Source organism: Limulus polyphemus, unplaced genomic scaffold (assembly GCF_000517525.1).
Source record: "Limulus polyphemus unplaced genomic scaffold, Limulus_polyphemus-2.1.2 Scaffold644, whole genome shotgun sequence".
Lineage (NCBI taxonomy): Eukaryota > Metazoa > Arthropoda > Merostomata > Xiphosura > Limulidae > Limulus > Limulus polyphemus.
The window spans coordinates 436,971-450,352 of NW_013666254.1; the positions used below are offsets into that span (position 1 = coordinate 436,971).

The window sequence follows — 13,382 nt, forward strand, 5'->3', positions numbered from 1 at the left end:
GAAGTTACTACCACTGATGTGACTGCCACCGATAATAAGACATTTCCTGATGGAGCAGATGAACCCCACGTGAAGCAGAAGCCAAGGAGAGGGAGGCCAGTACGGAAGAAGATATGTCCTGTAAAATTAGGAGATTTTGTTGTATTTTAACTTTGTGTTTGTAAATTCTGTACAGTTAATCAAGTTATTGTTAATTATCTATTGGGTTAATGTAAGTGGCTATTGTTCGGGACGAACAATACTAAGGAAGGGGCAGTGTTACGACAGCGGAGGTCACGTGACGCTGGTAACACGTCATGAGTTTCTAGAAAGATCATGCCTGTTCTTGGCAACTCTAGTGTTTGCCAGACGCCCTCTATTTTTGTATACGTAAGACCGGCAAGACGTGACGGCATAGATAATTGCAGAGAGGCAGAGATAGAGACCTACAATTGAGTCAAGCGCGGTAGTGACCATAATTAAAGTGCGTGAATCGTTGTGAATTATAGAGTGTGTTTAAGTTAATATGACTGTGGAAATTAAGTGTATTGCAAAGTTGTATTAAGAAAGAATAAACTAGTTTTATTTAAGAAAGGACTTGTGTCGCTAAAGTTTCATCCGAAAGAAATTATACGAGAAATTAACAAACGACCAGAGACGTAACAATGCATAAGACATGGAACCCATGTTTTAACTGCAGACTTGGGATTGTCTGTGTCCTATCATAAGACAGGAGTAACAGATTCAAGTTCCATTTCAACCAATGTCAAAACAGCAAGCTGTTTCTGCTACAGCTACAGCTAGTTTAATCTAATGGAACTGAAGTGGGTTTGACCGCCACCTCAATTAGATACAGCAGCATGTTTACACCAATAGTTATAATGGCTATGTAAGACAACAATAGACTTGGCATCATTGGACATGTGCTGATAATGATATATGAATTCCTATTAGACAATGTAGAGAAACAGGATCTTACTCGACAAAGTGCACATTAGGTATCCTTAGCGAGATATCCCTTCAGTTAGTCAACATAAAGTTTGTTTTGCAAATGGTAACAAGTATGATGTGAGTTAAAAATTAACTCTCTGATTCTGCTTTGGCATTGCCACTTACAGAATAAAAGTACAGACTTCTTATTTGGTCCAGGCTTGGAACTTTTAGAGATATATCAACTACGGAAGTTTTCAGTCAGTTTTGTTCAAAGAAAAACACACAGTAGGCTCAAATTTATTGCCTCCACAACATCCAAAGGAGCACATTCCAAAGGCCAACCACCCTGTTAGAAAAATAAAACTGTCTTAGCTGAAGTCGACTCATACCCTGCCAAATTTTATACTTGTGTCCCCTAGTCCTACTATTCTCACCATTAAGTATGAAAGAAAGATGATGCATCAACACTATCAGTTCCCTTTGCAGTCTTACACACCTCAATCAAATCCCCTCTAACTCTTCTTTTTTCAAGAGAAATCAGTTTCAGTTACCTTAACTTCCTCTTGTATGACAACCCCTCCATCCCAGGTACCATTCTAGTAGCCCTCCTATGAATCAATTCCAACAATTCAATGTCCTTCTTAAGGTAAGGAGCCCAAGACTGTACACAGTTCTTCAAATGTGGCCTAACCAGTGACATATACAATGAAATTATAACCTTTTTAGACTTGTATTCAATATTTCTGTTGATATAACCCAAAATCTTATTTGCCCTACCACTAGCAACAGCACACTGCTTGAATAGCTTAAGAGACTGATCAAACATTACACCAAGATCTTTTTTTTTTGTAACATCGTTAAAGTTATTCTCATCCAAATTATACTTAATATTCTAATTATGATAACCCATTTGCATTATTTTCATTTTTTTATAATTAAAACCCATCTGCCATTTATTTGTCCAACTCACTAAATGATCTAAATCCTTTTGTTATGTAGCAGCATCCTCCTCATAGCCAGCAACACCAAAAACCTTAATATCATCAGCAAATGTAAATAATTTATGGACCATTCCTTCATATATGTCACTGACGTAAATCAAAAAGAGCAAAGGTCCTAAGACTGAGCCCTGAGGTTCCCCTCTTCTGACATTAATCCAGTTTGACTAAACTCCATTTATAGCAACCTTCTGCTTTCTTTCATCCAACTACCCTTCTGTCCAATTAGCTAACTTATTCCCCACACCTATAGAGATAATATTTTTTACAAGCCTTTTATGTGGCACCTTGTCAAATGCTTTGTGAAAGTCCAAATACACCAAATCTATACCCTTACCCTCACCTACATAAACAGTAACCTTTTTATGCCACTAATTATGCCAGCTTATCACATGAATGAGAGTTTGCAAATAATGCAAGTGTCAACCATTAAAACGAAGTGAGAGAAACTAAAGAGAAGGAGAAAAAACTAGGCAATCCGTGGCCATTACCAGGAGAATAGCTAATATTTATGATATTTTAATATCATATTTTAAATGCAAATATTAATTTAGTATTCCAAGATTTTATGAAACTTGTAATTAACCTTTCTGTAAAATTAAGTTTAAGCAAATATTTAAAGGCTTTTAAATTTTAAAAATTGTACACAAATCTTTTAAGTAGGTAATAACCACATTTTGTAACTTGACTACAGTTCATATGACCTTTAGCTTAATAAAAATTAGCCTGTTTTAGTAACACAGCATTTTATTGTTAGTCTCCAAGAAGGCTGAGAAATACAGGAAATGCTCAGCAATATTATACATTTATTGACTTATTATCTTTGTGGATTTTGGTGTGTTTAATCTGCCTTAAATATATTTTTAATTTTCTTTCTTCTAAATTGTTAAAAGAAGAGCAAAATATGGTACTAAATAAAAAACCTCTTTTTCCACATTATTATTATCATCATGGTTTTTTATCTTTCATTTCTTTGACTGAAGAAGTACAGAAAGTTTCTGTATTAAGTACTCAAGTATTTGCACCTGTGTTTAAAAGAAGTTGTGTTTGTACAGAAGCGCAGAATCCAGTGAAATTGTTACTGAGACTAGTGTTTCACATGGTCCCATATTCCAACCTGGAATGGCAAGTAAACCATGATCGATTACTTTCACACTTTAGAATAGTTTTTTTAATTTTCTTAACCACTGATGTTTGCAATTCTCACTATTGATTTAGTAAATATTTTTTGCTTAAAATATGATATCAACTTCTTATTTGCACATAAATCTGTGGCTAACAGAGATGTAGCCTTGCAGCTTACTGTTTAATAAATAAAATTAGATGACTTGATAGCATTTCATTCATTGCCTAATAAAGCTAAAACAATTGATTTTTTTAGCTGAGATATGCATTTTGGCAGTTTCAGTTATGTTTTCATTATCAATTGCATGGAAGCTGTAGCTTTACGTAATGAATAACTTTAACTGTGAATTATTTTTCTCTGGTATTAGCATCTTTGAGAATATGTCCACCCTTATTTCTTGGCCTTTTCACATGTTTTTCTGGCCTGCTCCTTGGAAATTCAATAACCCCAATTTATTGTTTCCTGGATAAATATAACTTTGTAAAGGTTCATCATAAGTGGATAAATATGCTTTGCAAAAGTCAGATTATAAGGTACACATTAATGGTGATGTGGCATGTTCCAAATCTGTGTAACTTACATCTTTGTTTTATTCTTTTATGCACCTTTTGTTTTACACTAAGAATTCTTTTTTCTGGGTTTCTAGAAACTACAGAAAATAGTATTATGAATTACTTTTTAAAAATAGTATTAAAGCATTTTTTGAAAATTACACATTTTCTTTCCCCTGCAATATTGGAATTGTGTGAAATCTGAATGAAACCAGTGTGGGCCACCTTGTTTCTGTTTCTTCAAAACTCAATGTATAGTTGCTGTTTTTTAATTTCTAGTTTTTGCTCTCAGGAAGGCTTTCAAACACCACTATTCTTCTCGCATCTGTTATAAATATTGTTTATCTTTTGTATTACTTTTATGTATTTCAGAGATAAAAATTAAAAGCTTTTTCTCTTTTATATATAATAGAGTATAAGGCAACAGAATTAAGTGCTTTAGACTAATTCTTAGAAAACCTAACTCAAAATACCGTAACATGCTTAGTTACTTAGGTGTTGTTTAAAAAGAAAATATACAGCTGTTAATTCAGTGATAAAGTTCATTCTTGTGTTTGTATATACACTTGTAAGCTAAATATATACAAAATGTAATAACTAAATGTCTGTCTCCTGAATGGTTAATCATGGAACTTGTACCTATTTCTATTCCTGCCCTGCAAGAAGAATTCAGTCATCAGAGTTTGCAGCCGTCCCAGCATTCTTTTACTTTCTTTAGATATTTTTACTACAAACTAAGATATTTTTTAAAACACTTAACTGATTCCAATGGTTTTCTTAGTTCATGTTAACATTTTCCTAATTTTGTCAGTAACTTTCTTACTTTAGATTCAATAGATATTCTTTCTAAGCAGTATCTTTTTGCTTTGATTATGGATTGGACAGCAGCTACCAATTTTTATTTCTGTGCCAGTCTTTTTTTTTAATAAAATCCCCTTTGGATTTGGAACAATGCTTTTTCCTATTCTTTCAGTGTGGGTATTCTACCTCAGTGTTACAGTAGAAGCAAACTAGTATATTGAACAGTGACATCATACGAATGATTAGATAAGCATGTTATGTTCTTTATATATATATTGTAGAGATGGCATATACAGACAGTTAAGAAAAGAATGTAAGATGAAAAATGCTTTGTAATACAGTAAAGAAAAAAAAGTGAGTAATGGATTGAACCACTCATAGTATGTTACAAAGTATGCTTATTGATACAACACAAGTTAAAAAACTCAAATGCCAGAAACTGTTAAATGAATATTCTTGTAAATATAATGGCACTAAAATACTATTTCATTATAAAACTAAATGTCTGTCTCCTGCATGGTTAATCATAGAAAGAAAAATTATATATCAAAAGTGAAACTTATTCATTATTTGCAACTCCTAAAATTTTATATTGGTATCAACATTGACCTGTCAGTCTTCATATGTGTTGAATGGTCGATCTGAGACGAAACTTATTAAAAACAAAAATGTTTCTTTTTGTGAGGAAATTTCACAAAAAAAATGGAACTTCCTTCCTTAACTGATTGAAAGAAATATTTTTGAATGTAGGAGCATGAACGGAAAAAAAACACATAAAGGGAGGAACATGTTTGAGTATATATTTCTTTTTGTTTGGCTTATCTTGTTTTTTTCCCATGTGGGTATTAGATACATTCGTGAGCTAAGTGCTCTGTTGTGCTGGGTATACCCATTGCACATTACATCAAAACCCAAGCATGTTTGCCAACAGTGATTTGTAGTCAGTCTCCTTCGCTTGAAAACAAATGCAATGCAATTTTCCTTATTGAAATAATACATGGAATGACATGAGACAGTTCTAAATGGTCCACTAGACAATCATATTGCAATATGCTCTGATCCAAAGGATTGGGTTGACTGCACATTTTATACTTATTCATCGCTATCTGTTGGAAAATTACTATTGCTATTTATGTCTCTTTTTTTTTTTTCTGTTCTTCCATGTGGTGGTAGTGGTATATGATTTGGCTTCACTTATGTTGATCTTTGATATTATATGCAATTCTCCTAGACTTGTTTCTTTTTTTTTTAATTTTGTAACACCTATATTTCATTGTTATGCTTGGTAATTTTGTTTAACAAAGCATATATTTCTTTTGACCTTATATTGTTTTAATGAATAATAAAACATGAAAAGTATTGCAGAGGTATGTAATTAAGTTCTTTTTATTATACATAGTATTGTGCGAGCAATCGTTGCAGAAGACAAGACCTTGGTGAATGATGAGGATGAAAGTTCTAACACTCCCCTCCACATATCAGCTATAGCTGGACATGACAAAGTAATCAAGCTGCTCCTTAGTGCTGGAGCCAATGTAGAAGCTAGGTAAAGTTGGTTCAGTTATCTGTCATTACTCTTTTATATGTCTGTATTCTACCTGAATTTAAATTTCATATTATGTTTTCTTCTCATTGATTAAAATGCTTAAAACACCAGTATCCATTTTGTGTAGAATTTATCCATTAGTGTTTTTAATTTTACATCCATTATCCTGTAGAAGTAGTATCAGTCATCTTTAAGGTATTGATGAGTCACACATATAATACTTTGAGTGTAGTCTTAGGGGCTAAGTAACAATGAAAATATTGTATCGTGGCTTTACTCAGGTTTTATCAGTATTACTTGCCAGAGTAATAAAGTACTAAGTAAAAACATTAAGCAATTAAACCTCAAATAAGCTCTGTTTTTAACTTCATTGTTTATTTATTTATTTTTAACCTTTGCCTCATATTTGCAAGTCCATTGGAAAATGTCTTGTGAGCTGCTAGTAGATGGACAACTCAGATGTAAATGTTAATGGTTTTCTGTATCTTAAACTGCACTGAGATGTAGTTAAACTCAAAGGGTGGCTATAAGTGTAAAGAAAATAATTTATTCTTTACATTTATTAAATGTTTTACTGTATTCATAAAACTATTCAGTATTTATATCACTATGTATGTGTATGACTTGTTAGAATTAAAAGATGAACAACTACTTATTTCTTATTAAGAAAAATACATATTTTCGCTTGTGCGGCAGACATTAAGGTCTATCTGTATATCTACCTTTTAATGATTTTGTACCCATAGCATTGAAATTGTGAATATTTTATGGTAAGGAAAGGGTAATTCTAATAATTCTGATATTTCAGAAATTGCTACATGTGGACACCTTTAGATTGTGCTGCTAGTTCTGGTTGGGTGAAGACTACAAAGATTCTTCTAAAAGCTGGTTGTCCTGTTGACCCAATGGATAAAACCAAAGTATTGATTTATCAATCTGAGCTTTTCTTTTATAGGAAGTTTAATCAGCTCAAAACATTAATCACATGTTTTCATATAATTAATTACTATTCTTTTAAAATGGATGTTTTGGAAACTAGCAGTTGACTCAAACATTTACTGTAAGAGAATGAATTAATAACATATTGAAGATATCAGATATTTTAACTGTAACAGTTTATTTTCATATGCTTCATAATTGAACAATACCAATCATTGAGGTTCACTTCTTCCAAGAATAAAAATAGGTTTATTTAACTTTAAATAATCTTAATTTTAACAATGCCTATACATTCTTCTAGTGCGATCTGTAGGTCACAGGTTTGAATCGTCATCACCGAACATGTTTGCCCTTTCAGCCATGGGAGCATTATAATGTCATGGACACTCTCACTATTCATTGATAAAAGAGTAACCCTAGAGTTAACCGTGGCTAACTGCCTTTCCTCTAGTCTATTATTGCTAAATTAGGGATGGCTAGCATAGATAGCTCTTGAGTAGCTTCATATGAAATTCAAAACAAACCAATACATAGAAGTACACAACATTTTAGTCTTATTTTTAGCTGCAGTTCTGAGATCAGACAATATATAAACTATAAAATGGTGTATAGCATAACATGTAAAGTTTAAACAGTATCTCAATGCTATAGTAATAACAAACTACTTATATTATTACTCTCGTTCTTGTAAAAATCTTCTGATATCTCTATATCAACGTTGAATTACTTTGTCATCCAACTAATAGTTTCATTCTATTAATATACACATTATTAAAATAGAATTATTTTCAGTCAAAGCTACAATATATTTTCACAACGAATAATCAACATAAGTGTCAAATGCTTATAATATACCTCTATTATAATCTTAAGTTAACCCTATGTAGTGCATATGTCATGGCCTTTTTCAGAGTTATGTAGAAAATTTAATTAAACAATTTTATTATCAATGTATGTCAATAAACTTGGCATCATAACATACTTTTTAAATCAAATTTTAATGTTATGTAACTTTTAAATTCAAAAGGAAATAGTTTTAACAAATTCTCAATCTTCACTTTTATAACTTCAACAATGCAGCTTCTGTAGTGCCTAACCAATTATGAACATAAAATACATGTATCAACAAGTAAGAATATAAAATTTGAACCTCATATTTTTGACTTGTTTAGATATTAATAAATTTGTCAAATCTACCAGAGAAGCACTTCATATCTTTTTATCTATTTCAAACCAATTATTCATTCACACCTTTATGACCAATAGAAAGAGCATATTGTAATCTTAAGTTCATTTGCTTAGTCCAGTCAAAGACAATAGTTTGCAAGAAAAGATTCACATGTGTTGAGGAAAGTCATTGCTACAAACTGTAATGGAATTTATTAAACCTATTTATAGCTTAGTTAGAAAGCCAAATAAATTGTTGTAGTAGTTTTGGGACATTCTGTTCTAGTGCCTGATATATTTTTGGTGTTCTAAGATACATATTTGAAATCTACATGAATTATTTTTGGACTACTAACATAGTGAGAAAAAAAGTAGGATTACTAAAGCATGGCTTCTTAAAAACAAACTGTCTCAACATCTAAAGTAAGTGTTAAGTTTTTTGTTTTTTACGTATATTTTCTCTTTATTATTATATGTTTTTAACAAAAATAACTAGAATTTGAAAATTGGGAACTTCTTAGGTTAAGTTACAAAACTTAAATAAAATTAATTCATGGGATCAGTTGATAGGGAAGCTCATGGTATGTGCATTCTGCATTAAAACCTGATTATTTGTTTAGCCTAAGCTCTCTTGGTGTGATTTATTGCTCTTCAAACAGGAGAGAGGACCCATAGTACAGTAATAAAACCATAAAATTATAAGAAAGCAGCTGTTAATAGGTTAGAAGCTGAGGCTATTACAATAATTAATTGTAATTGTCTGTTACACTCTGCAGTCATTCTAGAAAAGAAAAAGTATCATTAATTTTATTTTGTATTTTTCAACTTTTTTATTTTACTATACATTGATGAGTTCACTACATTTAGTGTTAGGATAGAGATAATAAGAAATAAATTATAACCTTTTTCCCAAAAAAAAACTTTTGATATTCATTTAGGATATCCTACAGGTTATCAAAATGAGATATTAAAATTGTAAGAAAAAAAGTTTTTTTTATTTGTAGCATTAAAATCACCTTTCACTCAGACTGACTCAGTAATGGATTTGTATACTCACAAACAAATCTTTAGTAAAATACTTTATAAAAAATAATTTTTTTGTACACAGCATATTTGTAATGTTTACTAAAAGTTTGACAAATTTTGTGAAGATACACTTACTACATTCAGAGTTATAGTATGTGTAGTTTCATGTTTACATTGTGATTACAAAAATTGGTTTTCTTCTGTGTAAAATAATTCTGTATCTTCACATGATTTGACATCCTGTTGCCAAACTCATAGACCTATTTTTCATAATGTAGTACTATCTCTATATGACTTCATTACTAGATATTGTCACATTTTCTTTTGGTATTTCATGCATTCATTATGCCACCTAATATCTGGAATTAATATCCTTGGAATTGTTAATTTCTAACTTTCTATTGCTAGGTGACAATATCTAGTACTATCTCTATATGACTTCATTACCAGATATTGTCACATTTTCTTTTGGTACTTCATGCATTCATTATGCCACCTAATATCTGGAATTGTTAACTTCTAACTTTCTGTTGCTAGGTTTTTAATTCTCTTTCTTAGAATTCAACTAATTTCTCGTTCAGCTGTTAAAGTTTGGTTGAAGAGTCTTTAGCCTTCATACATATTACCATGTGCCTCTCCCTTGTTGAATTAGGCAAATCTGTACTCAGTTGAATGAGACTGTAGCCCCAAAGAGGGTGATAGTGCTTTTGCTCATTACCCTTACAACACAGGTGATGATTCATGGTATGAATCTTCTTTCTCGGGCTCTTCAGGGAACCTTTTTTCTTTTACTTTGGGGAAGATGGAACTTAAACCTGTTTCTATTCCTGCCCTGCAGGAAGAATTCAGTCATCAGAGTTTGCAGCCATCCCAGCATTTAAAGCACTTAACTGATTCCAATGGTTTTCTTAGTTCCTGTTAACGTCTTCCTAATTTTGTCAGTATCTTTCTTACTGTAGATTCAATAGATATTCTTTCTAAGCAGTATCTTTTTACTTTGATTATGGATTGGACAGCAGCTACCAATTTTTATTTCTGTGCCAGTCTTATTTTTTAATGAAATCCCCTTTGGATTTGGAACGATGCTTTTTCCTATTTTTTCAGTGTGGGTATTCTACCTCAGTGTTACAGTAGAAGCAAACAAGTATATTGAACAGTGACATCATACGAATGATTAGATAAGCATGTTATATTCTTTATATATATATTGTAGAGATGGCATACACAGACAGTTAAGAAAAGAATGTAAGATAAAAAATGCTTTGTAATACAGTAAAGAAAAAAAGTGAGTAATGAGTTGAACCACTCAAAGTATGTTAGTTAGCTACAAATTTCTTTACTGCTTATTGATACAACACAAGTTTAAAAACCTCAAATGCCAGAAACTGTTAAACAAATATTCTTGTAAATATAATGGCACTAAAATACTATTTCGTTACAAGGCATTTTATGTTTAGTACCTGTTCATGATGCAGTTGAAGAACAAAGAACTCTGCAGTAACTGTACATATTATTGTTTAAGTACCAAGAAGTTTGTATTAAGTTGCTGTAAATAGCATAATTCAAGAACAAACAAGTTTTGAATTTAATACATGAAAAGTTAGTATTTAATAATTATATTAATACTATGGTAATTGGATATTGATTGTTGTCAGGGTTTATAATAGCCTATATTATCACGTAATTCTATTTATTAATTAGTTAATTATTTTTTATTATTATTGTTTTATATCCTATAAAAACCAGTCTGCTGCCATCTTCAGGGAAATCCTGAGAAGTACTGTATGGTGGCAATGTCAGGGTCTTGTTAGAAAAGCTGATGTGTTATCCAGTGTCTCCTCATTAATAGCACTTTTGAATCTAATAATTATTTTAATGGCTTCATGATAGGTATAGGTATTCAGATTTTCATGCTAGATTATCTGAGTATGTTATCAGTTAGGTGGATGTAGAAAGTTTCTTTGATCCTTTTTTTTTCTCATGTATGATTCATATCTGATTATTTTAATAGTCAGTTTTATGGTATGTTCATCCTATTTTACATGATGAGCTGTTGCATTGTAATCAATATTACAGAGTTTTGTATCTGTATTATGCTTCTGATTCGCCATATAGGGTAAGGTCCTCGTCTGGCAATCGAATGCCAATGTGCTATGTGTGGTGTACATCTTGCAAAAATTCTGTGTGCATTTAGAGCAGCCACAGTCAATGAGTTAAGATGTTTACTGTGTATTAATTGCAATCATATTATGTTGTGTAGATTTTGAATGCTGTTCTGACTTATACTGCTACAGTATATTGTGTATGTTTTAAGAGAGACCTTTGATATAGGGTAATATGGCTATGTGTACGAAGTTTTCTTTGTACTTATTTTTAATGTTTGTCTTCTTTATTGGCTAAGTTCTTCAGGATATCCATTGTCAAGAAGAATTGTAGTGTTGTATTTTAACTCCTGTTTAGCATCTCCTGTATTACAAAAATTTGTTAATTCTGCAGATTAGGCAGCTTATACATGTAACATCCATCTTTATATTGTTGGAGTATCTGTGAGTATCCTGTACACTCTTGTGGTATCCAAAGTTGTATTTTTGGTAAACATTCCACTTAGGAATGGGAGCTTTTTATCTTGTAATTCCATTGTGAATATTGTCTGTTCATGTGGCTTTTGAATCTGGAATTTTGTCTGTAGTCTGTGGACATATTACAAAAGAATTGTCAGTATATCTAAGCAAAATGTCAAGATCTAATTTGGTCATGTTCTAAAAGTTATTAACTGGTGGAAACAATAAAACAAAACACCTTTAAACATGTGAGATGCAGTGAATTAGAAAATATATAAGCTCATTTAAATTAACTTTTTTTCTCTTCATGATTCTTGCAGACCACTCCACTTCATTTGGCAGCTGAAAAAGGACATGCAGAAGTAGTGAAGTTACTTTTATCATGGGGTGCAAATATTGCTCAGAAAGATAACAATGGTAACAACTGTTTGGATTTGGCCATTGATCACAGGCATTCGTAAGTATGTTTAGAATAATATTGTGAAAAATATTTGTTACATATATATGGTACACAACATTACTTAATTTTTTTTTATTTCGCTGATTGTGGGATCATTATTGCAGTTATATATTATTCAAATAATGCTAAAAACAAATTTGGTGTGAAGTGATATGGCTAAGAGAAGTGAAAGATCATTTTAAGCAAAGAAAAGGCTTGAACTTGTGATATATATGTCTGTGTATGTGTGTTTAATTTTCATTTTACTGTGTTGCTAAATTACTAAAGGATAATATAAATAGCTATATTTCTAGATTCAAACAGGCTGGAGTTGTTAGTAGACTTTTTTGAAAGATGGTTAGGTTGGTAGTGCTGTACTTTAAGTGAGCTGATTGTTTTTTTTTCTGTAATGGCACAAGTCTGAGCTTGTATGATCTTACAACATGTTGTGGAATGTCCAAGTAAAGGAAATGGCCAATTTTTAATCTAAACTTTTTGCTCCATTATTAGTTTATTTTTGTCCTTAATTGAGAAATGCAAGTTATACATTTATAAATTTTGATGCTGGACCAGTTTTTCCTTCTGATATTTATTAGTTTGACATCCAACTTGTAAAGTTGATATCCAAAATCTATGATGTAATTATTTTATCAGTAACGTGTAAAAACTTATGATACATAATCAGTTGTTCCAAAACATACCTCCACTGACACTATAGCTATTTCTCAATCTCCAGGGTTTCCACTCTTTTGCCCATCTAAGCATTGAAAATGCTTGCTCCAGTCCTTTATACCCTGCTCGAATCCCCTTTGCAAATTCTAATTAGCAAAATTGTCCACCAACTTCACCCTTTATCTAGTTACTGTATATGAGCACCTAATTCAGATAATGTAATCACTTTTTCTCCACAAAGCAATTGCCATGGGTTTCTATAAATAGGAGTGTTGTGATTATTCACAATTTAAATTGTGACTTTGAACGTGGTTGGCATTACGATGGTTATATCTTTGTTTATATCTGTAAATTACTTTAACAAAAAAACAACATGCAGAAGGATACGAATTCCCGAGTTAATGTTTCTAATATGGAGGCCAACCAGACCACTTCTCTTCCACCTCTGCTATCTGGTGTTTGTCAATGGCCAGGGGAGGGGTCACTCTCAATCGAAGCTGTCCATGATATGATCCATTTCAAGATGGAGATATAAATGTGGACCCAAGGGTGTCTTTCCAGGGGGTTCCTGACGGAGGCCTTTTGCAAATGACCTGGGATCAGTTTAGGAGAATTTAGACTTCGCTTTTTCCGGATTCCTTCTT

The 13,382-nt window shown here is 31.8% G+C and overlaps 1 protein-coding gene across 4 annotated transcripts in view; it reads left to right on the top strand.

The window, feature by feature from the left end:
* LOC106459657 (transient receptor potential cation channel subfamily A member 1 homolog) overlaps window positions 1-13,382 on the top strand; it is an 88,349-nt gene that overhangs the window by 47,848 nt on the left and 27,119 nt on the right. For all 4 annotated transcript variants that reach the window (XM_022386192.1, XM_022386191.1, XM_022386190.1 and 1 more), the window contains 3 exons: window positions 5,788-5,934; window positions 6,743-6,854; window positions 11,948-12,084. In XM_022386192.1, coding sequence (XP_022241900.1) covers window positions 5,788-5,934; window positions 6,743-6,854; window positions 11,948-12,084 — 396 coding nt within the window. The remainder of the gene's footprint in view (window positions 1-5,787; window positions 5,935-6,742; window positions 6,855-11,947; window positions 12,085-13,382) is intronic.